Source organism: Equus quagga, chromosome 19 (genome assembly GCF_021613505.1).
Source record: "Equus quagga isolate Etosha38 chromosome 19, UCLA_HA_Equagga_1.0, whole genome shotgun sequence".
Lineage (NCBI taxonomy): Eukaryota > Metazoa > Chordata > Mammalia > Perissodactyla > Equidae > Equus > Equus quagga.
Genome location: NC_060285.1, coordinates 20,801,261 through 20,824,885, shown reverse-complemented (window position 1 = coordinate 20,824,885; position 23,625 = coordinate 20,801,261). Strand labels below are relative to the sequence as shown.

At 37.9% G+C, this 23,625-nt stretch overlaps 2 protein-coding genes across 4 annotated transcripts in view; one reads left to right on the top strand and one right to left on the bottom strand.

Annotated features, from left to right (window-relative positions):
* Positions 1–9,398, top strand: part of UTP20 (UTP20 small subunit processome component) — a 90,824-nt gene extending 81,426 nt beyond the window's left edge. For both annotated transcript variants that reach the window (XM_046646074.1, XM_046646073.1), the window contains exons 53-62: positions 264–333; positions 462–644; positions 1,402–1,533; positions 2,031–2,163; positions 3,699–3,886; positions 4,656–4,727; positions 6,699–6,995; positions 7,205–7,331; positions 8,661–8,806; positions 9,073–9,398. In XM_046646074.1, coding sequence (XP_046502030.1) covers positions 264–333; positions 462–644; positions 1,402–1,533; positions 2,031–2,163; positions 3,699–3,886; positions 4,656–4,727; positions 6,699–6,995; positions 7,205–7,331; positions 8,661–8,806; positions 9,073–9,228 — 1,504 coding nt within the window. In that variant the 3' untranslated portion in view covers positions 9,229–9,398. The remainder of the gene's footprint in view (positions 1–263; positions 334–461; positions 645–1,401; positions 1,534–2,030; positions 2,164–3,698; positions 3,887–4,655; positions 4,728–6,698; positions 6,996–7,204; positions 7,332–8,660; positions 8,807–9,072) is intronic.
* A 2,082-nt stretch (positions 9,399–11,480) lies between these two features.
* Positions 11,481–22,484, bottom strand: ARL1 (ADP ribosylation factor like GTPase 1). 2 transcript variants are annotated; one of them, XM_046646076.1, is made up of 6 exons: positions 22,300–22,483; positions 19,844–19,981; positions 17,803–17,884; positions 16,447–16,558; positions 13,321–13,499; positions 11,481–12,582 (listed from the first exon to the last, which is right to left on the bottom strand). In XM_046646076.1, the coding sequence occupies exons 1-6, from the start codon at positions 22,301–22,303 to the stop codon at positions 12,552–12,554; spliced, it is 546 nt and encodes a 181-aa protein (XP_046502032.1). In that variant the 5' UTR covers positions 22,304–22,483; the 3' UTR covers positions 11,481–12,551. The 2 variants fall into 2 exon arrangements, with proteins under 2 accessions (XP_046502032.1, XP_046502033.1); XM_046646077.1 differs by lacking the exon at positions 19,844–19,981 and having other exon boundaries at positions 22,300–22,484.
* Positions 22,485–23,625: the final 1,141 nt, after the last annotated feature.

The window sequence follows — 23,625 nt, the reverse complement described above, 5'->3', positions numbered from 1 at the left end:
GTAAGTTGCTTTTCAATTCAGTCTGACCATTAATTGTCATTAGAGTCCACTTAAGAGAATGGTAAAAATCTAAGAAAATTACATTTAAAACTACACAGTAGCATGATGGATATATACAGGCATTAAAATTGGAAAAATGGAGTTTTTTCCGCTTTTTAAGAAATAGACTAACAGACACCTTGATACAATATTTTAAATTTTTAAAAATATTTATTGGTAAACTTAAAAGATACTAACAAGTCCATCTGATGTTCTTGCCCTAGTTATGAACATGAGACTGGGAGAGAGTCCACCTTGGAGATGATCGCCTATCTCTTTGACGCATTCCCTCAGGTACTGAGAGTCACAAAGACACACTGTTGGCTGTGCTTCCCTTGAGCCCTGGGAGACCACAGTCCTCCTGGTTAGAGCATCTGAGAATTCCAGTCCGAGTGTGCTCATAAATGCCTGTTTTCTTTTAGGGACTGCTCCATGAGAACTGCGGGATGTTCTTTATTCCTCTTTGTCTAATGATGGTGAATGATGACTCTGCCATGTGTAAAAAGATGGCGTCTGTAACAATCAAATCCTTACTCAGTAAAATCAACCTTGAGAAAAAAGATTGGCTCTTTGATCTCGTGACCACCTGGTTTGGAGCAAAAAAGGTTAGGGTTGCTTTTTGTCATATTTCAGTGAAAAGTCTTACCTTTTGGTGTTCAGACTTTAAATAAGATTACATATGCTACATTGGTGAATTAATTTTTCTCAAATAGTTTTATTATTTTTATTTGATTATGTTAATAATATATTCTTATAGGGAAATTTCAGGAAATATAATAAGTTATGGAGAGTAACATGAAAATCACCTGTATTCCCACAACATGATTAATGTCAGCCAATTACTCCACTACATGAATGCATTGTAATTTTCTTAACCAGTCCCCATTGACGAATACCTTTGTTTCCAGTTTTGCTTATTCAGTTAATGGAATGTAATTTTTGTCAATGATTGCATCCACTTGCCAGTTCTCCCACCATCATGAGTGGCCCATTTTTGTGGATCATAAACAACACATGTCATATCTTAGTACTGGCTTCAGGTATTAAAGTCAGAATTGGGGGCACGGGGTGCTGTATGAAACTTGTTTCCATTCTTTTTTTTTTTTAATTTAAAATGGGAAAAAAAATGTATTAAAGTATTCAGTAGAAAACGATGAGTGCCACTTTCTGTTTTACATGTTATTCTTGGGTATGAAGATTTCTCTGTGTTTTTCTTGTTAGCCACCAAAGATCCACATTCTGTTGGTTGCTGGCATTGTAAAGAAATATTGAGAACAGAGTCATGCCCACCTTCATTTTACAATTTTGGAAAGAGCGTCCCAAGTTGTGTTGACATTGTCTTGTGGTGGTTTATTTTGGTAGAGCTTAAATAGACAACTAGCTGCCCTGATCTGTGGCTTGTTTGTGGAAAGTGAAGGAGTCACTTTTGAGAGAAGACTTGGAACTGTTCTTCCTGTGATTGAAAAGGAAATTGATCCTGAAAACTTTAAAGATGTAAGTTATTTGCTAGAGAGTAAAACTTTTGCTAATTTTTGTAATTTTACTTGGGATATAGGTAATACATTACATATTATTCATGTTTAAAAAAATGGTTTTTTATTAGTGAAAGCAAGAATTCTGTGCAATTGGATCTTTTCAAAATGGTGTTAAAGTAAATGATCTTCTATAATGTATGAACTTCAAAGGTTCTTAAGTAGGGCAATTCCCACCCCCACCAGGGGACACCTAGCAACATCTGGAGACGTTTTTTGGTTGTCACAGCTGGAAGATGTGGGGGCGCTACTGGCATCTAGTGAGCAGAGGCCAGGGCTGCTTCTAATCATCCTGTAGTGCACAAGGTAGCCTCCATAGCAAGAATTATCTAACCCAAAATGTCAGTAGTGTTGAGGTGAGAAACCCTGGTGTAGATTTACATGCTAGAGTAAAAATGTCCTTAAAATACTCTGAAATTTCATGTTGTCCTCATTGAATTCCATCCATCTGGTTTTTAGATCATGGAAGAGACTGAAGAAAAAGCTGCAGATCGCCTTTTGTTTAGTTTTCTTACACTGATAAGTAAACTCATCAAGGAATGTAATATTGTTCAGTTTACCAAGCCCTCTGAGACTCTGAGTAAAATCTGGAGTAAGTATTTCCTTTTTATTTAAATCTAAAAATAAACATTAGTTGTGATAGAATTACTAAAAACACATTTGGGAAATTAGAATATGAATACTTTAGAAAGTATATAAGGTCAGGAAAAAAGTCTAGGAGAAAAAGATTTAAAAGGCCCTTTCAAATTGATTACAGTGAAACTTTTTCTGTCTGAGAAAAATAATATATATTTATGACTTCATAAGTAATACATTTCATTTATAAAAGAAAGAATATTAATTATGGGGGAGTAAAAGAAAGGAAAAAATCTTCCGAAAGTCCTCCTTGCTGCTTGATGATAATTTGGTATATTTTTCCATCCAGTCTTTCTTTTTGTGAAATAGCCATAGGTTTTTTTAGAGAAGTTGCATAATTCCATATAAACTTTTATATCTTGTTTGTACCTAAATGAGCATATTACTATACTGTAACACAGTAGATATTCTTTTAAATAGCTATAAATAGTTCATCATGCAAATGTGCCATAATTTACTAAACCATTTCACTTCCATGGGACATTTAAGTTATTGTATATTACTCTTTAAATAAAGGATAAAATCCTAGAATTTTTAATTTAACATTCAATTTTGATTAGTCAGTAGAAAACAAACATTAGAATAAATGCCTCTAGTACCCACCTGTTTTAAGAAAACTGGTGATCATATGAAAAATAATATAATTACTACATTGCTATTTGGCCTACTCTGGTATGGCTCCACTGAGACGTGGCCAGCTTATTACAAAGGTTCATATAGAACAGAAGTAAAACCATGTTCATGAAATAGAAAAGCAGAGACTAAAACTCAGATATGACACAGTTCATCTAGAATTTTAATCCTGTTCCCCAGCACCCACCAGGCTTTTCCACTGTACTTTCCAAGTGTGGTTTATGGAGAGTGGCCATGTAGCATACAAGTGAGCTTTGGGGCCAGATCAAGCTGGGGCCCAGGCCTGGTTCTGCCTGTTACAACCTGGCGTCTCACTTAGCCCCTCTGGAACATCTGTTTCCTCATCTGTAAAATGGAAATGAGAATTCTAATCTCACAAAACTGTTGTGAGGTCTAAATAAGATAATGTATGGAACACAGTTAGCCCTGTGCCTGGCACATTTAGAAATCCTCAATAAATGAATTCCAGTCAGGTACTTGGAGCCCCCAATTTCAATAGTTAGTAGAAGTAAACATGTACCTATATATAAACTTACATTACTTAATTTAGAAATTGTTATTGCCACCTGATCTCCCTTGAATTTGAAACTACTTCTTATGGAACAGGTCTGGTTTGAGGCTTACTCCTACGTCTGTCATTTACTATGTTAGGAGGTGGTTTTCTAGTTGTTTCCAGTGTCTCACCACCTCTCTCCTCCCTAGTTCCTTAAAAGCTTCTTGAAAGACTATTTTGTTCATCTTTGGTTCCCAAATCCAGGCACATAATAGATACTCAGTAAATGCCTAAATTAGTCATGTTTACCACCAAAGAGTCAGAAAAGCTGTGAGACATCTGAGAATGCATTTTGGTTCCCTTAGGTCACGTGCACTCTCACCTGAGACATCCGCACAACTGGGTGTGGCTCACTGCAGCCCAAATATTTGGATTGCTCTTTGCCTCTTGCCAACCAGAGGAACTTATTAGAAAATGGAATGCCAAAAAGACTAAAAAGAAACTCTCAGAACCTGTAGCAGTCAGGTTCCTAACAAGTAACCTTGAGCAAAAGGTAAGGTTTCTCTTAAACTTTTTCCTTCCCTCGTGGTCTGTGTGAGATGTTCGTGTAACTGTCTTGGGGATGGCCCTTAGGAGAAGCCCTTCTAGCCGACAGCTTATTGCACATGTGAATCAACAGGAGTGTCAGGAACCAGAGAAGGGTCACCATCAAGGCCAAGGTTTTTCAGATAATTTTTAGACCATCAGTCTAGTCAGACTTTTGCTTATTCAAGATGTTCATCTTCCATTATATGTTTAAGTTCCCTATCAACATTGGAAAATAAGATTTATTTTTTTTAAAATAAGATTAATTCAGTCTGTCCTGCCTCCTTCATAACCTTGTTGATGACTAAATGTTATCACATTCATGATAATGTTTGGCAGGGACCATGTTATATCCATCTCTGATTTCCTAGGACCCAGAACAACAGCTGGCATATAGTGAGAACTTCATAAATATTGAATGAGTGGAGGATGGAAGGGAAAAAAAGAAAAAAATATACTGAGATGTTGCAAAGTTCTCTACTAATAACCTAAGGGATTATTATCTCTGTCTGCCCAGAGCTTAGAAGTATCCCAGGTCTTTGGGCTGAAGTGCTTGGGGCAGGTAGAAGGGAGCAATTACAGTTTGTGGTCATGAACCTTCCCTCTCCAGACTATACAAGTGATCATTCAGAGCAAAGTCTAGTCCCTGAGGTGTATTAGCATGGTTATTTGGAATTGTTAAAAACAGTTAGAAATATCCGGCATTGTGTCTGCCAATGTCCATTTTCTTTTCACAGATGAAAAGTATCTCCCTAGCCTCTTGCCATCAGTTGCATTCCAAATTCTTGGATCAGTCTCTAGGAGAGCAGGTAAGTATTGTAATCCTCCCAGTTTAACACAAGGGAGTTATTCTACCAACAGTCTAGAAACAGGTTCACCTTTGGTATTTGTATTTTTTGTTTGTTTTCCTATTTTAATGTTTGGGGAATTAAATGAAATATACACTCAAATACATGTTCAGTTATAGACATATATCTAATCAACTCTTGGGTCCATGCTGGGATTACTCTTGGCTCCATTTAAAATTCCTGGTAAAGATGATGCAGCAGGAGGCTGACTATTCATCTTTTCATGTTCAGTTTTAACATCTACTCCACATTGTGACTGAAGCTTTGAAGGGCACCGACTGATTGATTATGATTGTTCTTATATTAATCTGTAGTACTGAATTTCCTTCGTTTATCCCTGGAAGTTGAAGAGAAAGTAATAATGTTCATGCTACAGTGGTCCGAGAATTGTCTGTCCTTAACAGAAGGCAGATAAATCACTAAGAAATTTTATATATTTTCAGATTATAAAAATGTAACTATAAGTAAAATGTAAATATGGAGAAGCATTTATAAATGTGCAGTAAATGTAAATTACTTCTGCATAGTTGGTCTACTGCTCCCTTTTATTTTTCTCTCTTTTGATAGAGCAGTAGGGCTGGTAGATGATGAGGTGACACAGATGTGGTGTCTGGATATGAGCAAGGCACTTGACCACAACTCTTGTCATTATGGACAAGATGAAGTGATGGAGATCGAGTGATGGGGCACTAGAAACTAGGTGAATGCTACATCCGAAGAGTGATCTCAAGTGGCATGCCATGAATACTAATACCTGCATCACTTTTTTAAATGAATATATAACATGCTTCATTATATGGCAGGGTCGGGGAAGGAATGGATAGCTATTCAATGGATAGCAAAGAGAGGCCAAAGAAATCCTGCCAGGGTAAACAGTGGCTGCAGTCTCACACAAATATGATTTTAAATAGAGGCTTGACAGACCAAACTTGGGTCAGGGAGGAAGAGATTTACTAGTACTGACCCAGAATGAAAGAAATTATGGAATTGAGTTCACTGTAATCTTAGGGTGCGTTAACAATGTGAAGTGGCTGCCACAGGGGAAAAAGGCCTCCAAAACTGGGACTGTCTTCATGGAGGCCAAGCTTCCAGGAGGAGGAAATTATAATCTTGGCATGAACTGCTGATGGCCAGGCCAGCCTTGGTCAGTGTCTGGGGTTCTGAGTACTACATCTGGGGGAACTTTTGGCACACAGCACCTCTAGCAGAGCAGCCAGGATGGTGAAGGAACTCAAAACCGACTTGGTTTTCTCCTTCATGTAATGGGTGTGAAATACCTACATCAGAGGTTTCGTGGATGTCAGAGTTAGGGACCCAATAAATGCGTCCATTATTGTAAGACTAAAATTGGTCCCTGGGCTATTTAACTGAATCAGATGGGATTTGAGGAGGGAGGAGCTCAGGGTTTAAGAACTTGGGCTGGAATTCTAAAGACCTTTGACTCCTGGCTGACCACTCACTTTGTCTTTGAGAGAGTCATTTAGTTTTGAGAGAGTCATTTAGTGACTCTGAGCCTTGGTTTTCTCTTCTGATAATAGTACCTGAGGGTATTTTAAAGTTGAATTAGAATGCCATATATAAAGTAAGTGCTCAAAGATGGAAACAGTTATGTCTGTGAAGGAATTTCATGAGGGAGGATGAAAGCTCTCTTAAACATGTAAATGGATGGCCCAGAATAAAATCATTTATGCTGTGTGGCCTTAAAGGGTAGAACTAGGCCAAATGAATGAAAGTTGCATGGAAATGGGTTTGGACACACGATAAGGAAAAACTGAAGAATTATCAAAAATTGGAGCAATAAATTTAATAGTGCAATACCCACTTGTTTTTATTTTCTAATTGTAGAATACCTATTTTAGCTTCTGCTTTATTAAGCCATATTTATTTCAAAATCAAAGTCCAATTCCGCCCCTTTCCCATTTTTTTTTTAAGGTTGTTAAGAATTTGTTATTCGTAGCCAAAGTCTTATATTTACTGGAACCTGATTCTGAGGATAAGCAAGGTGAGATAAAAGAGGACATGGAAGAACAAGAAGCCTTAGGAGATGGTGTGGCCAGAGAGGAAGTCGGACACCAGGCCCACGCACATGAGAAGGCAGAATCTGACCGAGAAGAGAATGAAGAGGCAAAGGAAGAGAACAGCAAGCCAGCCACGCTGCTGTGGTTGATCCAGAAGTTGTCCCGGATCGCAAAACTGGAAGCTGCCTATTCACCTAGAAACCTCTTAAAGGTGCGACAAATGTGCAGAATGACTGAAAGTAGTCATTTTTTTTAAAAGTATTTTAGTGGTATTAGTGATCCTCCTAAGTTCCTAGGAACTTTTAAACCCAAAACTGCAGCAATACCTGCCCCACAGTAGACCTTGTTTTCTAGATTAACTATGTATGACCGCAAATGTAAGAGAAAACACTTCAAATGAAAAATGATCTGTACTTTCAGAGAACGTGCATCTTTAAGTTTCTTGGAGCTGTAGCAATGGATCTTGGAAAAGACAAGGTGAAGCCATATCTCTCAGTAATCATAGCTCCTTTGTTCCGAGAACTGAACAGCACCTATTCGGACCAAGGTAATTCTTCTGAATACTTGCACATTAGGACTTCTCACTTCTCTTCTGAAGCTTCCTTCTTCCTTTCTGTCCTCCCACCCTGACAGAGTTTAAGGAAGAAAATTTACTAGGCATCAAGGCAATTAATAGCAAGCAAGAAGGCATATTTGTGTTATATTTGATTGCCTTCTTCTATATGCTTTCTCTTAAGAGTGAATGTTTCTCTCCTAAAAGATGTTTTACTCCCAAGCGTAGATTAAATATTCAAAGAAAACTATAATTTGGGGTGGTTCTAAACCTCATAGTGTTATGAACAATAATGAACAATAAAATGTCATTACATTCTCAAGAATTATAAGGTAAGAGTGTATGTATTATTTTATATGAAATTGTTTTAAATTTAAATTTTTCTTTTTTCTTGCCTGGTACATTCTTTTTTCTTTTTAGGTACATTTCCCTCACTGATCCTAAATTGTCTCTTTTAATAGGAAAAGAGAATTGGGGGTTGGGAAGAGAGGAGGTAAAGTGGATGTTAAGAGTTCTAAAATAAAACTAATGAAGTCAATGTGAAAGCAGGAGCTACGGTAGTCCTGCAACCTTGAGAGACTTTCCTTGTTCTTAGAGAGGAAAAGCAATGGGGAAGGTCGGGTCTGCTTTGGTTCTCCTCAGCCAGCATTTATTGAACACAATATTTGCCAGGCACTGAGGGTTCAACAGGAGAAAGGGCCTAGTCCCTATCTTCAAGAAGCTTGCAAGCTAGAGGAGGTGTCCTGAGCTCTCCTGAAAGTGACTGCAAAAATCTGTGGGTTATTTGCATTTCGGAGAGAGAAGGCAGGGAATGGTGGGAGAGCATAGCTTTTCTTTAGCTTCTCAAGGGAGTGTGAGTCTAACCCTAACCCTCCCCCCCCAAAAAAAAAAGAAAGGTTATGGCCAAAAGTGATTCTCTGTGACCCATGAATTAGAGAGGGCCCAGAGAAACACACTTACCTTTCCCCCATCTGCAGAGAGCTAAGCAGGTTAATAAAGGTAGCCCAGAACGTTTCCATCAGGTTCTCAAATTAATGTCTCCTGAGCCAGGATTCCCCTGGAAAGTGGGCTTCCTGGTCTCTGATCTCTTATTGCATCCTGGATAAGGTGGTGGCTGGGAGTGCTGTGTCCAACACTTCTTTCTGCTTGTTCTCCCATCTCAGAAATGCAGAGGCTAGTTTTAGATCAGTGTTTAATGTTGAAGTAATAAAAGTGATAATGCTGTAGAAGTTTAAATTTTGCATGTTGTTGATATGGTAGATGTTCAAACGTGTCCTTTCCCTATGTGACTGTCTCTGATTGTTACACTCTGTATGTGATTAGATCCTTTGCTGAAGAATCTGTCCCAGGAAATCATAGAATTACTCAAAAAACTGGTTGGGCTTGAAAGCTTCTCACTGGCCTTTGCCACTGTACAGAAACAGGCTAATGAGAAAAGGGCACTCCGGAAAAAGAGAAAGGCTTTGGAGGTAAGCTTGCTGTTTGACAATATGGCGTGTTCATTAGGCTTAATAACTCTTCTTACCCAGGGGTGTGTACCTGTGTGTGTTGCACTTACCCAGGGAGGAAAGAGGAACTGGCTGTGTTTGAGAGGAACTTTATAGCTGGGGCTCCAGACTTTCTTTAATGGGCATGTGTTGCATTCATGATGTTTAAATGTGAACAAAACGGTCCATTTCTGCAATTGATTTTTATTGGTTTAACATTTACTTTAAATTTCTGTTCTTTTTTCAAGTTTGTAACTAATCCTGATATTGCTGCCAAGAAAAAGCTGAAGAAACACAAAAATAAAAGTGAAGCAAAGAAGAGAAAGATAGAGTTCCTGCGTCCTGGCTATAAGGCCAAGAGACAAAAGAGCCACAGCCTGAAAGATTTAGCAATGGTGGAGTAAAGTGCTCCCTGTGCTCATTCAGTATCTCAGCTTACAAAGCGTGAACTTCCCAGTGTCTCTGCTAGTCTGAAATCACAGCAGATTTTATTATTAAACTTTGGCATAGATTGTATATTATACAGTTTAATATAATCATGCTCATATTTTTTGAATTAAAACATTTCATAATATTACTGTATCTTCACTGTCTTAAAAGCATGTGACATTAGTGATAAAGAGTTTAAAATGTAATTTTTTTTAAAAAAAGGTACACTTTAAAATAGCAAGACAATGTAGAAGAAGTTAGGAACACATGATTTGCAATACTTTTATGGAATTATGAAACTTTATCAAAATGCATTAAGAAAGATCTGCACAAATGGAGAAACATAACTATGTTCATGGATAGGGTAAGAGTCTTCCCAGGTTGGGCCATTGGTTAAATGTGTATCTAAGCAAAATCCCAAAAGAGCTGTTCACATTATCCTAACAGGCTGATTCTAAAATTTATATGGAAGATAACAAGCCAAGAATAACTATGATGCTTTTAAAAAAGGAGAACGGCATAGGAATCAAATGTTCAAACATTCACAAACTTCAGCATCTGTGTTTTGATGTAGTTTATGTCTCAAACAGGAGTTCTCACACTTCCAGGGGGTTTGTAATGTACCAAAAGAATAAACTTGGGGCATCTTAGAAGGCCTATTTTAATTCTAAGTGATTTAAAGTACATGTATTGCTTTAATAAAAATTTTAAAGATCAAAAAACAAAAGTTACGGGGCCAGCCCTGTGGCTGAGTGGTTAAGTTCACGCACTCTGCTTCGGCGTCCCAGGGTTTTGTCAGTTTGAATCCTGGGCACGGACATCAGGCCATGCTGAGGTGGCGTCCCACATGCCACAACTAGAAGGACTCACAACTAAAAGTACACAACTATGTACCCGGGGTCTTGGGGAAAAAAAGGAAAAATAAAATCTTTAAAAAAGAGAGAGAGAGAAAGTTAATACTAAGGCAAATATCAGATAGTAAAAATATCTCAGGGATATTGAGCACAGCTTTGTTTTAATCAGTAAATATTTATTGAGTGCCTACTAAGTGCCAGGTGCACCACACTAGATGCAAGAGATACTAACAGTAAATAAACTGGTCCCTGCCCTCAAGGAGCTTACATTTCCACAATTTAAAGTGCATCTCAGGTATTGTGATAACAGAATTCTACCACTCTATTTCTTATTTTTTCCACTGTGACCACATGACACATCACAACTACCAACCAGATAAAACAGAAGTGTTAGACCTAAAAAGAAACCTTTGATACTATTTGTCCAAGTCTCTTGTTATAGAAAAAAAACTGAAGGAGTGGCCATTTGTGCCTGGAACTCGTGTTCTGATTTCAAGTTTGGTGCTTTTCCCATTTTCAGGCTTCTCATAAAACAATATTCAGTAGATTTTTACAAATATCAACATTCAAACTCCTGTAACATACCTGTACAGTTGTTTCCTGCTAGACAAGGACCTTATAATTTACACCATATTAAAATAAGTGTGTGCTCAATTTATCCCATCCTATTCTTTATAAGCCAGAGGCATGAGGATAATCCAAGTGCTGACGTTTGCTACAGCTTCATGTGCCTTCAGTATTCAAGATGGCAAGAGCTACACGCCAGGCATCATCTACCCTCCAGGACCTCACTTCCCCATACTTCGCACGCAGTGTTCCTGAATTGCTGGGGGTACTTAGCCACTTGACACAGAGACCAAATTAGGAATGGGTGCTGGGGCATGAGTAAGAAGAGTAAAATTCCCAGAGGTGCAAAGAGAAAGCCACATTCACTTGAGCTGAGAGGATGACCAAAAGTATGAGAGAAAGGCCAGAGGCCAACATCTGGAAGGATAGTGGTGGGGACAGGAAGTAAACACTAGTGTTCCTGAGACCTGAGGGGCACAATGGTATTAAGCTTTCTTTACCAGCATCTAAGTTTTTAAATGCTGGTTGTCCAACTTAAAAAATGGAAAAAATTCCCTGCAATTTTAGTAATTACTATGGACTGTATTTACTTCTCTCACACTGTAGCCCATCCTGTGGTGCACTAGGTAGTTTGAAAAGTTCCTTTGAACATAATTGATTTTAACAGCCTAGCAGTGGCCTAATTTTTAAAACCAAGAGTGCTTAATTTCTCTCTGTAGAACCAGTAAGATTTGGACTTCTCACAATCAAATTTACATGTCTAATTACAGGTAGATAAAAAAGGAATGAAAGACAATAAAGACATCTTTTTCAATGCTTCTTAAAATAGATTTTTTTATTTCCTTTAATGTGAATTTTTTCTTCAATGTGTTGTGAATTCCATCAAATAGGATCATGTAGGATTGTTTATACTACCTCTACTAGTATGGACAAATAAATTTATAGACATTATTTTGAATACTGTCTACTTCGATTAAGCATAATTTTATTTAAGGAGTTGGGTTGTCAGTGTTGCCAATGTTGGCATTTTCAGGTATTTATGGTGTAGCTTATGATGGGACAAGCTTCTGACCTTGAAGTCTTACTTTGAGCTCTGTTCCCCCCTCACTAGCAGGTGAGCCGTGTTCCTACCTCACTAGCAAGTGACCTTGGGCAAGCCAACCTATCAGAACCTTGGGTCCACATCCATAAAATGAACACATTACAACCTGTCCTACCTACATCACAGGGTTCCTATATAAATCAACTAGGTCAATATACATAAAACTGTTTTCACAACTATAAAGTACTGTAAAATAACAATTACAGATAAGTCAGTGAAGTTAACCACCAAAATAATTATTTCTACTTCATGCCTATAACCAAAAGCTTTTAAACTAAACAGCTTAAATAAAGTGGTCATTAAGCAAATGAAAACTGTATTAGCCACACTATGTCCTAGCCAACTCTACTGAGTCTAATCTTTGGAAAAACTTTATTTTCATTTAAGGGGGGAAAAGTCTGAGTTAAGATATTTATTAATGTTTATACAAACAAGGTGCAACCACTAATTCAAAAATAGGAGGGTTTTTTCCTCAATAAGAGTACATTCTTTAATAGGACTATATTTGAAAAAGAATTCCATACAAAGAGAATATGTACCTTAACACAAGAAAGCAAGGAAGGAATATTTTACATTACACAGGACATTCAGCTGGTTCAATCACGATGAGTTACCCTTCCAACCAAATACTTATTTTCTATATTTATTACAAACATTGCAGTCAGTTCAGTATATGCCAATAATCACACAGTTTTAACATTTAGTAGTGTGAAGCACACTTAACTGTTTCCAAAGGACTATGTGATGTGGTCTTCATTTCAGAGAAGTGATTGAATTACTGTCTGCTCTTTAATGTTTCAACTAACCTGTGAAGAGAAAATTAAGTTTCATAAAATTAATTTCAACCTTTCAGGTATAGAGCATGATCATTTATAATATCAATTTTATACTGAAGGTAGATTCCAAAGCACTTTAAATGACACAAGCTAAGACAGTTACATTAGAAGAATAAGAATAAGGTTATGGACTCAATTTCCATGAGGGTCTTCTAGCTTTCACTTTGTCTATACTTTAAATGAATAATGAAAAAAAGACCAACTCTCTACTTTCCACGCTGCTACTACCACAGCCAGGCCAGATGTGCATAATTCAGAGGTGAAAACTAGTCTCAGACCTCAAGGAGCTGATAATCTATGAGTAGATGCACAAATCAATGATAAGAGAGTGTAACAAGTACTATATCACTACTCTGTGACAAGGACTAAGTGTGTATGGTAAGGCAGTGAGCATGGAGATATGTCAGGGAAGAAGAGAGCCTTAACCTAAGTCCTGAAGAATATGGAATTGGAGGGTGAGGTGAGACAGGGAAAAAGCTAGAAAAATGTCAGACAGCTGGTATATCTATCTATAACTGGGTAGGTGTGGTTGAAATAAAAGCAGATGCACATGATGACCAGTGGGAGAAAAGGCTGGAGGATCTTAACATGATAAGCTGCAAAGTAACCTGAGTTTCATCCTTAAAACTAAAGGGAAATCACACAGGTGTGTAAACAGTTGCATGCACATACAAACGCACAGATGGCTTCTGGAAACACGATACTTACCACTCCATTGCCTCATCGAGACCAGTGCCTTTGGTTGCTGAAGTTTTGAATATTTGCCATTTTCGGTCCTTCAAGGCAGGTAACCCAAGTGAATTTGCCATCTCGGAAGGAGTCATGGCCTGTTCCATGTCTTGCTTATTTGCAAATACCACTAAAATGGCTTTTCTCAGCTCTTCTTCCTAAATAAAGTAGAAGATATTTAATTTCCTCTAATGAATTTGTTCCCTTGAGTTGAGGAAGAAATGCCAAAAAATACATTATTTTAAAAGCATATTTCCTAATTAATTAATTATATAATTAATTACTATATAATGTTCATTATAAATTATTTGAAATTACAGAGAAGTATAAAGAAGCTTCACTACAATCCTACCTCCCAAACATGATCACTGTCAACATTCTGGGTATATTTTCTACTGCTTTGTAGTTCAGATACTTATAGTTTATGTAGTAAATACATTTATATCTTTAAGATCACATTTACATACAGTTCCATACCCTGCTTTAAAAAATAAACTATTAATCATAGTTGTTTCTCCAAACCATCGAAAAAGTTTTTTTTAATTAAAGGTTAAATATACTCTATACTATGAATACATGTGCCATAAAGGATATAACTTTTCCAGTATTAGACTCTTAATAGATTCTTTTCACTTGACTATTAGAGACACCCAAGTGACAGAGTCATTATACAGAATCTTTGCGTGAATCTCTATTTCCTTAATACAATTCTCTAAAAATGGAATCAAAGTGAACTTTTTTTCAGGCTCTTGTTACATATATCAATATACTGCTTTCCAGAGAGACTGTAACAATTTCAACCCACTAACAGCGTATGACAGTGCCCATCTTCAATGCAGCCTTGGCAGAATTGAAAATTATATATTCTTCCAAAATAGCATCTCACTATATGCTTATTTATTATGAGGTTACTAGGAAATACCAAATATTATTAGCAATATATTTTTCTCCTGAGAATTTTAAGTTCATGCCTCTTGCTCATTTTTCTGCAGATGTGCAAAAGGTCTTTACAACCAGTAAAGACCTGGTTTTTACTGGTTGTAAAACTGTGTCCTGGTTCCCTGTTTCACCCTAATATGTATTATTTGGCATCTGAGCTTTTGCAATTTTTTTGTCTGTATTAATATAATTAAATCTATCTTGTCTTTTGTAATTCCTTCCAATCCTCTGATTTAGAAAGACCTTCCCTATCCAGAAATTTTAAACATATTCACTTACATATTCTTATAGTTACTGATTTCCTTTTTTTTACATTTAATTCTTTACTCCATTTAGAATTTATTTTTATGTACAAAGATGATAAAACTTAAATTGATTTTGTGTCTCTAAGTTTTAATATAATAGTCCTTACCCATACCCTACCTGTACTTTATATCACATGATAAATATTTATTGAATCAATTAAAAAACACTTCCTAAAGAATGAAATATCAGTTCTTTCTACAGAAGATTATACAAGTCAAATCATAATACCACAAATAACCTAACAACAATCCAGCACAACTCGAGAATTGTAAACTGAAAATAATCCATTTCTTTTATGCAGTACTTTATATGATAAAAATCTATTAGACCATGTAAATTACATCTAAATAAAGTTTTCATTTTAAAAATCTATTACACCTCTGACAATTAAACAATCCCTTGAAATTTCTCATACTTGATTTTGGTCTAAGAAACTCTAATGATAAATATGATGCTACGTTGTGAAAAAAACACATGGACAAAGAAAATAGTTCAGTGGTTACCAGGGGAAGGGGGTTGGGGGGTAAGCACAGGGGGTGAAGGGGAGCACCTATGTGGTGACAGACAAGAAATAATGTACAATTGAAATTTCACAATGATGTAAACTATTATGAACTCAAATAAAAAAATTTAAAAAAAAAAAACTAAGCAAAAGTTTAAAACTATTAGGTCTGCAATTTATAACTTGGAAGCCATTAAGTAGTCAGTAGCCCAAGAAATCAGAAGTCCAAAGTATTCTAAGAATGCCTCTACCTAAGTAATCTAGTGGCCTAGAACTTCTATTTAAACATTCAATGATTGGATAATTCAGAATCATATTTTGGTGGGAAAAGGAAACTTACTCATCTAATTTTCTCAAGGAAAGGCAATTTAATTATTAATCATTTATACATTCGAAAAGCTTATTTAACAAATGGAGATTTTAAAAACTTTGATTATTTAATGCATCCTCTAAATTCAGTCAGTTAGCCAATATATAATCTTACGAACTTCAGCGAATACAATATATTGAGTTCTTAATTAAATGCTATACACTGTTCCACACATCAGGGATTTTAGGGTAAACTTGAAGAACTTACATTTTAGGGTAAGAGACATAAGTAAACAAATATATTTTAAAATAATGGAAAGAAACAATAAGTGGTACAAAGAATAAAGTAGGAAAAAGGGTTAGGAAATAACTGAGACTCCTCTCTGGGAAAGAAACATGTGAGATGAAAGATGTCAAGGGAGCCCTGCAAAGATGTGGGGAAGAGCATTCCAAGCAGAAGGAAGAGCAAGTGCAAAACGCCCTAAGCCAGGTGTCAGGTGTGCATGCTTGGTGTGTTCAAGGAACAGAAAGGTCAGTGTGGCTGAGGCACTGTAAACACAGGGAAGTGTAAAGGATGAAAAAGCAGGGAGAGGAAGCAGGGGCCAGAATTAGGCCAAAGACCCAAAAATATATATTTCTCTGAACATTAATGCTTCTAAAACAAACAAATATGCTTTCTTCTTATTTATACCCTTATCTGCTTTCACAAGCAAATTTATACATCTAGAAATAAAGACATTTTTAAAAAATCACTTCATAGAAGTGACAGAAAAGTTACTTCAGTTTGGAAAGACTTCAGCTCTGAACTTCCTGGAAATCAAGGAATCTAGTTTAAAGGAAGTTACAAGTCTGGATTGTTTTTTTTCTTTTTTTGGTCTCCAACAGTATTTCTGGAATAGGAAGTAATTTACATAAAAGAAAATCATCCTAAAGGCATGGGGAAAAGAAATCCCTACTTTCCTTTTAATTATTCCTGCACATGATGATAAACAATGGAAACAGCAAGCAAATGTAAATGATCTCCTCACATTTTAGTAAAGTTTTCTTACCTCCAACATGGCAACTAACTCTGATTTGGAAATGCCAATTCGGTCTCGGTCACAACTGTCTACGACATAAATGACTGCATCTGTGTTTGAATAATAACATCTCCAGTATGGCCTAAAAAAAAAATTCAGAAATGGAGAACATGTTATTATTTGAAAGAAGAAAGTGATATGTTAATTTATATGCTAGGATTTGGCAATGATGCGGGGTAGTGTGGATTTACATGCCAATCCTGCCCAACTCATGTTACAATCAACGCCATAATGATGCATTGTTTCTGATGAATATATATATCCCTCAGATGTGATGAGATGGAAAGAATGTTGATAAACATTAAATTACAGGACCAAGGAGTTTCAGAATGAGTTCTGACTTTAGACTGAGAGAATATATTTGTAATCTATAAAATCACCAAATATACTGAAAAAAATTGTACACAGACCTGATTGTTACATCTTATAAATCTTTAACTGGGAACTCCTTAAGAGGAATGGGTTCTTAAAAAAGTTTTTAATATGATTTTATATAATAAGCATTAAATTGATCACTGAAGCCACCAAGAAGTAGCAATGGCTAAAATAAGAAATAGACTCGGGGCTGGCCCCGTGGCCGGGTGGTTAAGTTCGCGCGCTCCGCTGCAGGCGGCCCAGTGTTTCGTTAGTTCGAATCCTGGGCGCGGACATGGCACTGCTCATCAGACCACGTTGAGGCAGCGTCCCACATGCCACAACTAGAAGAACCCACAACGAAGAATACACAACTATGTACCGGGGGGCTTTGGGGAGAAAAAGGAAAAAATGAAATCTTTAAAAAAAAAAAAGAAATAGACTCAAAAGTGGTTCAAGAAAGGTGTTAAAAGGCGGCAAGATGTTTGGGCAATGCACTACTAATCTTTTAAGATGACACCATCCTGAGCAACCACTGACAGTCACCAAACATTCACAGGTACCATTCAAGCACAGAAAGCCAGGCAGGAGACCTGAGTTCCAGAGGGCATCTATGTTCACATTAGCCCTAAACAGTGTCCCTGAAAGGTAGTTTTATGGCAACCAAAAGAGTCTGTCTCACAAAGCAAGGGGCTGACAAGACTAAATGGAGGACGCTTTTTAGTTAAAAACTACTGAAAGTAATTAGGTCTTGAGATTTTCATGAAAAGATTTTTCATTTAAGTGAGATCTGAAAAACTGGCTTCCTGAGATTTTAATTCATTTAAGAGAATAGGCAGTTTTTACCTCATTTTAAACTAGGTGGCTCCCATTTAAATTACAGAAGAAGATATATTTTGATTTACTGCTGTTATCCCTAAAAGAACTAACAAGTGTTAAATACCACAAAGTAATCTGGTCTCTGTACCATACCTGATACTTGTCTGTCCTCCTAAATCCCAGACTTGGAATTTAAGGTTCTTGTATGTCACTGTCTCAACATTAAATCCAATGGCTGGAAGAGAAATCAAATCAGTAGTGTATGTAGACTAATGTATTCTACCTTCAAAGTATCCAATCTAATCGAATTTAAGCAATTAATGGTAATTGTTGAATCACACTATTGGTTGAGAAATTACTCCATTTAGGACAATATGCTCTGCTATATACACAACCACACAAAAAACATCAATTAGCAAGATCAGCACCCTCTTCAGGTTATCTAAGAATCCCCAATCATCTCTGCAAATATATAATTCTCAGCTCACTGGAAATCCTGTTAAACTCCCCTCATAATACAGTACTGGCATACTAAAGTGTTCATAAAGTTATATTTAGAAAGGACAGTTGTAGATGTATTACAAAACAATGTAATTTTGGTGGGTAGGAAATAAACATGGAATAAAAACAAAAAAGCCTAGATTCCAAATTTCAGTGGGTCAGAAAACAGCAATGGCTGTATACTGCTTTATGAAAGCTGGGTTCTCTAAGCCTGGGTTCTCTCTAGCCAATCTCATGGTGTCTCTGCAGACTTCCTCTAGAGCTCATTTGTAATAAGGTCACAGCTGGACGGCCAAAGACGAGGTGTCCCATCCCTTTTCCCTGCCATTCTTCTTGGGTGGAGCTCTGGCACCACACAGCTGAGGCATTGAAAGGAATCTAAGGGAGAGTGAAGAGGATGCTAAAAAAAAAAGCTTAGGTGTTATATACGCAGAGATTACTGAGATTTTACAAGCTTAAAAAAACCAAAGTAAAATATGATTTATAGCTGAAACTGGACAATTAATTTTTGTTATAGACTTGTTTATATTGGTAAATGATGCTTATGAATATATGCTAAGCATGCCTATTACAACTAAAACATAACTATACTATCACAAACCTGAGTGAAAAACTATAAAGCAAGTTCATGATGTCTCCCTTAGAATATTAGGTAGGAGCGTGATCACCATCTTCACCACGATTAGGAACATTGTTTATATGCAAAGGACAAGAGTGTGGTGTAATGTGGAATTCACTGAAAATGCAATCCACTGGGCTCTGTGCACTGCAGGGGCCCCCAAGACTTAACTGTAGCAGAGATAGGCGATTCTGAGAAGCAAAAACCAAGGGAACTGAAATTTATTGAAGGTGGCAAAAAGAAATAACAGATGCCATAGGGTTTAAAAAGTTCTTTCATAAAAGCTAGACTTTTTTTTAATCTGGAAATTTAAATACTAAACATAGAAATACCTTGAGTGACAGAGTAACTTTAGAAGCATAATTCAAATACTCTTAATTCTATGAACTCTTAAACTTAGTTTAAAGATAGCATTCTGATCTTAGTAAATTCAGGTCAACAAATGAAAAAAAGTAGACATAACTGAAAAGTATTCTTACGCAGTCAAACAGGACTGTTCGAGACTATTTCTCTAAGATATTAACAACTGGTTTAAAGGTGAAGTGTCTCTTCTCTTGATACTTTTAGGTAAAAACTAACTACCCTCAGTCTCTTCAACTCAGATCTTTACAAGTAATCAACAGAATTACTTAAGAGAAACTAATCAATTACAACAGTAACAAACACAGGGGAAAAAACACTTCACATGTAATATTACTTAACATCTACATAATTCTCTACAGAGATTTACAAAGTATTTTATATACTTCCTCTATTTTCCCCTCAAAGCCAGTGGATATTTATTACCTTCATTTTATCAATAAAAGATACTAGCTCTCAATGAGATTAAGTGGCTTAACTCAAGCCAACTTTTAAAACAACTCTAAACAGCAAAAACCAGCTGTGTACAGGGGTCCTTAAATTACACCAAACTGCCTGTCAGCTTATGAAAAAAAGTGGTATTAATATTATGCTCATACTAGAAGTTTAAAAACCTTATCAATTACTTCATGAATGATTTATTCAGAAATAAAGTTATGTTAGATGGAAAAAACCAGAAAGCTCCTGTACTCAGTTTATCATACCAACACTTACTAGGAATAGTAGTAACGACTTCTCCAACCTGTAATCTGTATAAAATTGTAGTTTTTCCTGCTCCATCTAATCCCAAAATTAAAATCCTCATTTCCCGGGTTCCAAACAGACTGGAAAAAATACTTGAGAAAAAGCCACCTAAAAAAATAATAAAAGCAAAAACGTATTCAATAATCATTTTGTGAACTAGGTCCACAAAACATTTAATCTTGCCCTTTGAAAACTATACCACATTAAATAACATTACAATATTTTCCTTGATTCATAGGTGCACATTTTTGCTCCCAATGAAATATATTACTTAACATCAAACAAGTAGTTACTGATTGTTACCATGTCCTAGATACTGTGTCAGGCAGGCACAGAAGATACACTAAAGAAGAAGAGAAATATGACCCCTGCCCTCAGGCAGCTCACTTTCTAATTAAGAGCATAGGCATACCTCAGCATCATCTCTTCACCACCCCTAAAAACCAAAGGGTGAATCAGAATGACAGTGAGACCATGAGGTCCTCGCTGCTGAAAAGCAGTTATCATCACTCTATAGCAGCAGTACCATCATAACTACCTTCAATCACTGAGATTTCTCTATTAAGCAATACAACTAGCCTAAGGAATTGAGACACAGAAGCCAAAAATAACAAAAACTATTCTTGATAGAAAACTCACTTTAAAAAATAAGCTACATTCAAAGCATATGAAATATTTCTAGAAAGCTTCCTAATATGCAAGGTATTATGTAATATAAAAGCACTTGCAAACAGAGGGTAAAATGGTGGTTACCAGATGCCGGGGTAGTGAGGGGAATGCGAAAGATGCTACTTAAAGGGTAGAAACTTCCTTATAAAAGGAATTAATTCTGGAAACCTAAAGAACAGCATGGTGACTTAGTTAATAATAATGTATTGCACATACAAAATTTGCTGAGAGATCATGAAGTGTTCTCACAGTACACACAAAAAAGATAACTGTGAGGGGATGGGTGTGTTAATTAGCTTGATTGTGGTAATCATTTCACAATGTATACAGATATCAAAACATCACACTGCACACCTTACATATATACAATTTTTATCTGTCAAACATTATCTCAATAATGCTGGAAAAAAACTAAAGTTAAAATTAAGAAATTATCCCGTATCTCAGGAGAGCCTCCTGGTAACAGGTTAAGGTGTTGATTCATTTGGATTGTGTTTAAGTGAAATAACTCCTAAGAGTAAGAGAGGTGGAAATTTAGAATCTTTATTATTCTTTTTACAACAGAAGAAAGCAGCTTTTTTAAAATAAGTTTTATCTTTTACAATTATGGGGAAAAAAGCATTTTCGCCCTTTCCCACCAAAAGCCATTAGAAAAGATTAAAATAGAAAGTTACATTAACAGTGTACAAAGCATTTGACAGCAGAAGTGATGCCGCTCGCAATACATGGTTATCTGACAACGAAATGACCTAATTAAGAGCGGCAAGTCTGGATAAATGAACACAACAAACATGGGCTAGAGAACCTCGGGAAAAGTATACTAGAAAAGGCTGACTTGACAGCCTGCCTACCGTTCACAGGTAGAAAACAGGAGGAACAACAAAACTGAAGGGGGTTATAAAAAAGACAGGAAAGCTCTCATGATGTTCCAGAGCAGGAAGTAAACTCTCCAGAAAACCGTGGAAGTATTTAAGTAAGCCAAAGAATTTGCACCTTCATTCGGAGGGCTGTAAACAGATTAAAGACTCTGCACCTTCATTTGGAGGGTTGTAAACAGATGAAAGAATCTGCACCTTCATTTGGGATCCAGTCGGGAGGGAGGCTTTACCTGATGCTTGTGATGACAAGGTAGTCCTCAATTAGCACACCAAAACCTGAGATTAAAATTTTATGCACTGACCGTAATAGTCTCCCCATTTCCTTCTCCATCTTACTCTATTACCTACGTGAAAAGCTACAGATAAGCACACAAATGCCAAGTTGGCTATAAAACACCACCATGAGCAGCACCTCTCTTTGGATTATTATTATTATTTTTTTTTTGAAACTGACGCAGTCCCAGCGACCAGGGAGAAAGAATCAAGCTTCCATTATGGGGTCAGCTCTTATTTTTCACCCAAGAAACCTCGGCGAACCTGCGACTGACACTTTGCCAGGCTTTGCAAGACCAACTCTATCCAACCAGTCGAGCTGCGTCTGGGGGGCTGAGGGGAAAGTTCACGGTCAGCGGAAAGGACTCCCAGGCCGCCGCTCCGACCCCTTGACCCCGCCGGGATGAAGGGCAAACGCGCGGGGGCGGACGCTCGAGGCGGGGTCCGCCCCACAGGTGAAGAGCCCAGGTGAGTGAAGTCCTCAGCGACCCGCCACCTGAGAAGCTGGCCACTCTGGCTCCCCAGGCGCGCCCCTCTACCCCTCCCGACCCCAGCCCTCGGCCGCAGCCCCCGCGCGCGCCCGGGCGCCCCTCTCAGAGCCCTCACCCATGATGAAACGCCTGTCTGCCTTCGTCGATCGTCAAAGACAGGCCCCGGCCTCGGGAGCGACTCCTGTTCGAGTCTCGGCGCCGCCACCTCAGCTAGCCGCGGCTCCAGCTCTGAGGCGGTTACCTTGGAAGCCTGGTCCGCCAGCAACTTCCACGTCGGACTCCCGGCGGGGGCGGGACCGAGGGGCTGCAGCGACTGCGCGCCGGCAACGGCGGCCTGAGCGTCCGCGTCGAAGCTTTCGACACAGGTCACCGGCGCGCTGCGGGTAGATACTGTGGAAGCCAGAAGAGAAAAAATATTCAACGGCCTCGCATCTCTCCTGCTTCTGTTTTCTTGGACGGAAAGGGCTTCCGAAGCAGGGGAATTCGAATTTTCATTTTAAATTCTGACACCAAAACGTGGCGAATCCGCCAACCAAGAATGCGAGTCGGGCCTCGATGCCGCAGTTCCGAGGATGTGGGCGCAGGCTGCCGCGTCGCAGAAGTTGCAGGTCCTAAAGTGCCCTGCGGGGGCGACCCTGCTTTCCTTGGATGCTTTCTGCGCTAAGGAAAGAGGACTACGATAATAATAATAGGAAGATTCCCGTGTCTCCGATGCTGGACAGCCTCACACCTGAGGCCGCTATCTAGAGATTTTTGGCATCACGGTGGCCTGCGGGGCAGCGTTCGAGCCCCCTCCCTCCTTCCAGCTGACTCTAAGCGCCTGACCACCTTTCCAGGGTCCGTGTTGTGGACGGGTGGTCCCGATCATGGGGAGTGGGGACCTGTTCCCTCGGGGGCGTCGATTGGGAGTAATACAGGTGTTGACTGTGAAGTGTGTTGGGAGGTAGGAAGCAACACCTGGAGGATGGGGAGAAGGGATTCTCCTAGACTCTAATCTTTTTTAAAGGTTGAGCATGCGTGTTTTAAAAATTCGTAAAGCTACAGAGAAAAGTGAACTTATCCCTAACCCCCAGTCCCGCAGTCCTCTCTAGAAGTAACCACTGTTAACACTTTCTTGGGTCTCCTTCCAAATGTAATCTTTGCAAGTTATGTTTTTGTGTGTATTAGAGATTTTCATCCATTCTAAAGTTTATAGACTACCTGTCTTGTATTTGACTTCAGTTTTTGGACCTCTCCAGCTGCCTAGGCTTTGAACTAGATGTGCCTGTGGCTCCCGCCTCCCCTCACCACTCCTAGGTTATAAATTCACAGAAATTTTCCTTGCAAGAAAAAGTGTGGGGTTTTTTTCACTTTTGTTTTGTTGTTTGAGAAGGAGAGAGTAACTCTTTACCTAAACACCTAGGCCTTTTAGAGGTTTTGCTTTGTAAGCATTCTGTTGTCC

What these genes read in the sequence shown, in the direction of transcription:
- ARL1 (XM_046646076.1), bottom strand. An exon ending in AGTTAGTTGCCATGTTGGAG is followed by an intron (nt 13,500 to 16,446) that starts GTAAGAAAACTT and finishes TACTTTATTTAG; the next exon opens with GAAGAAGAGCTGAGAAAAGC. An exon ending in CTCGATGAGGCAATGGAGTG is followed by an intron (nt 12,583 to 13,320) that starts GTAAGTATCGTG and finishes TTCTCTTCACAG; the next exon opens with GTTAGTTGAAACATTAAAGA.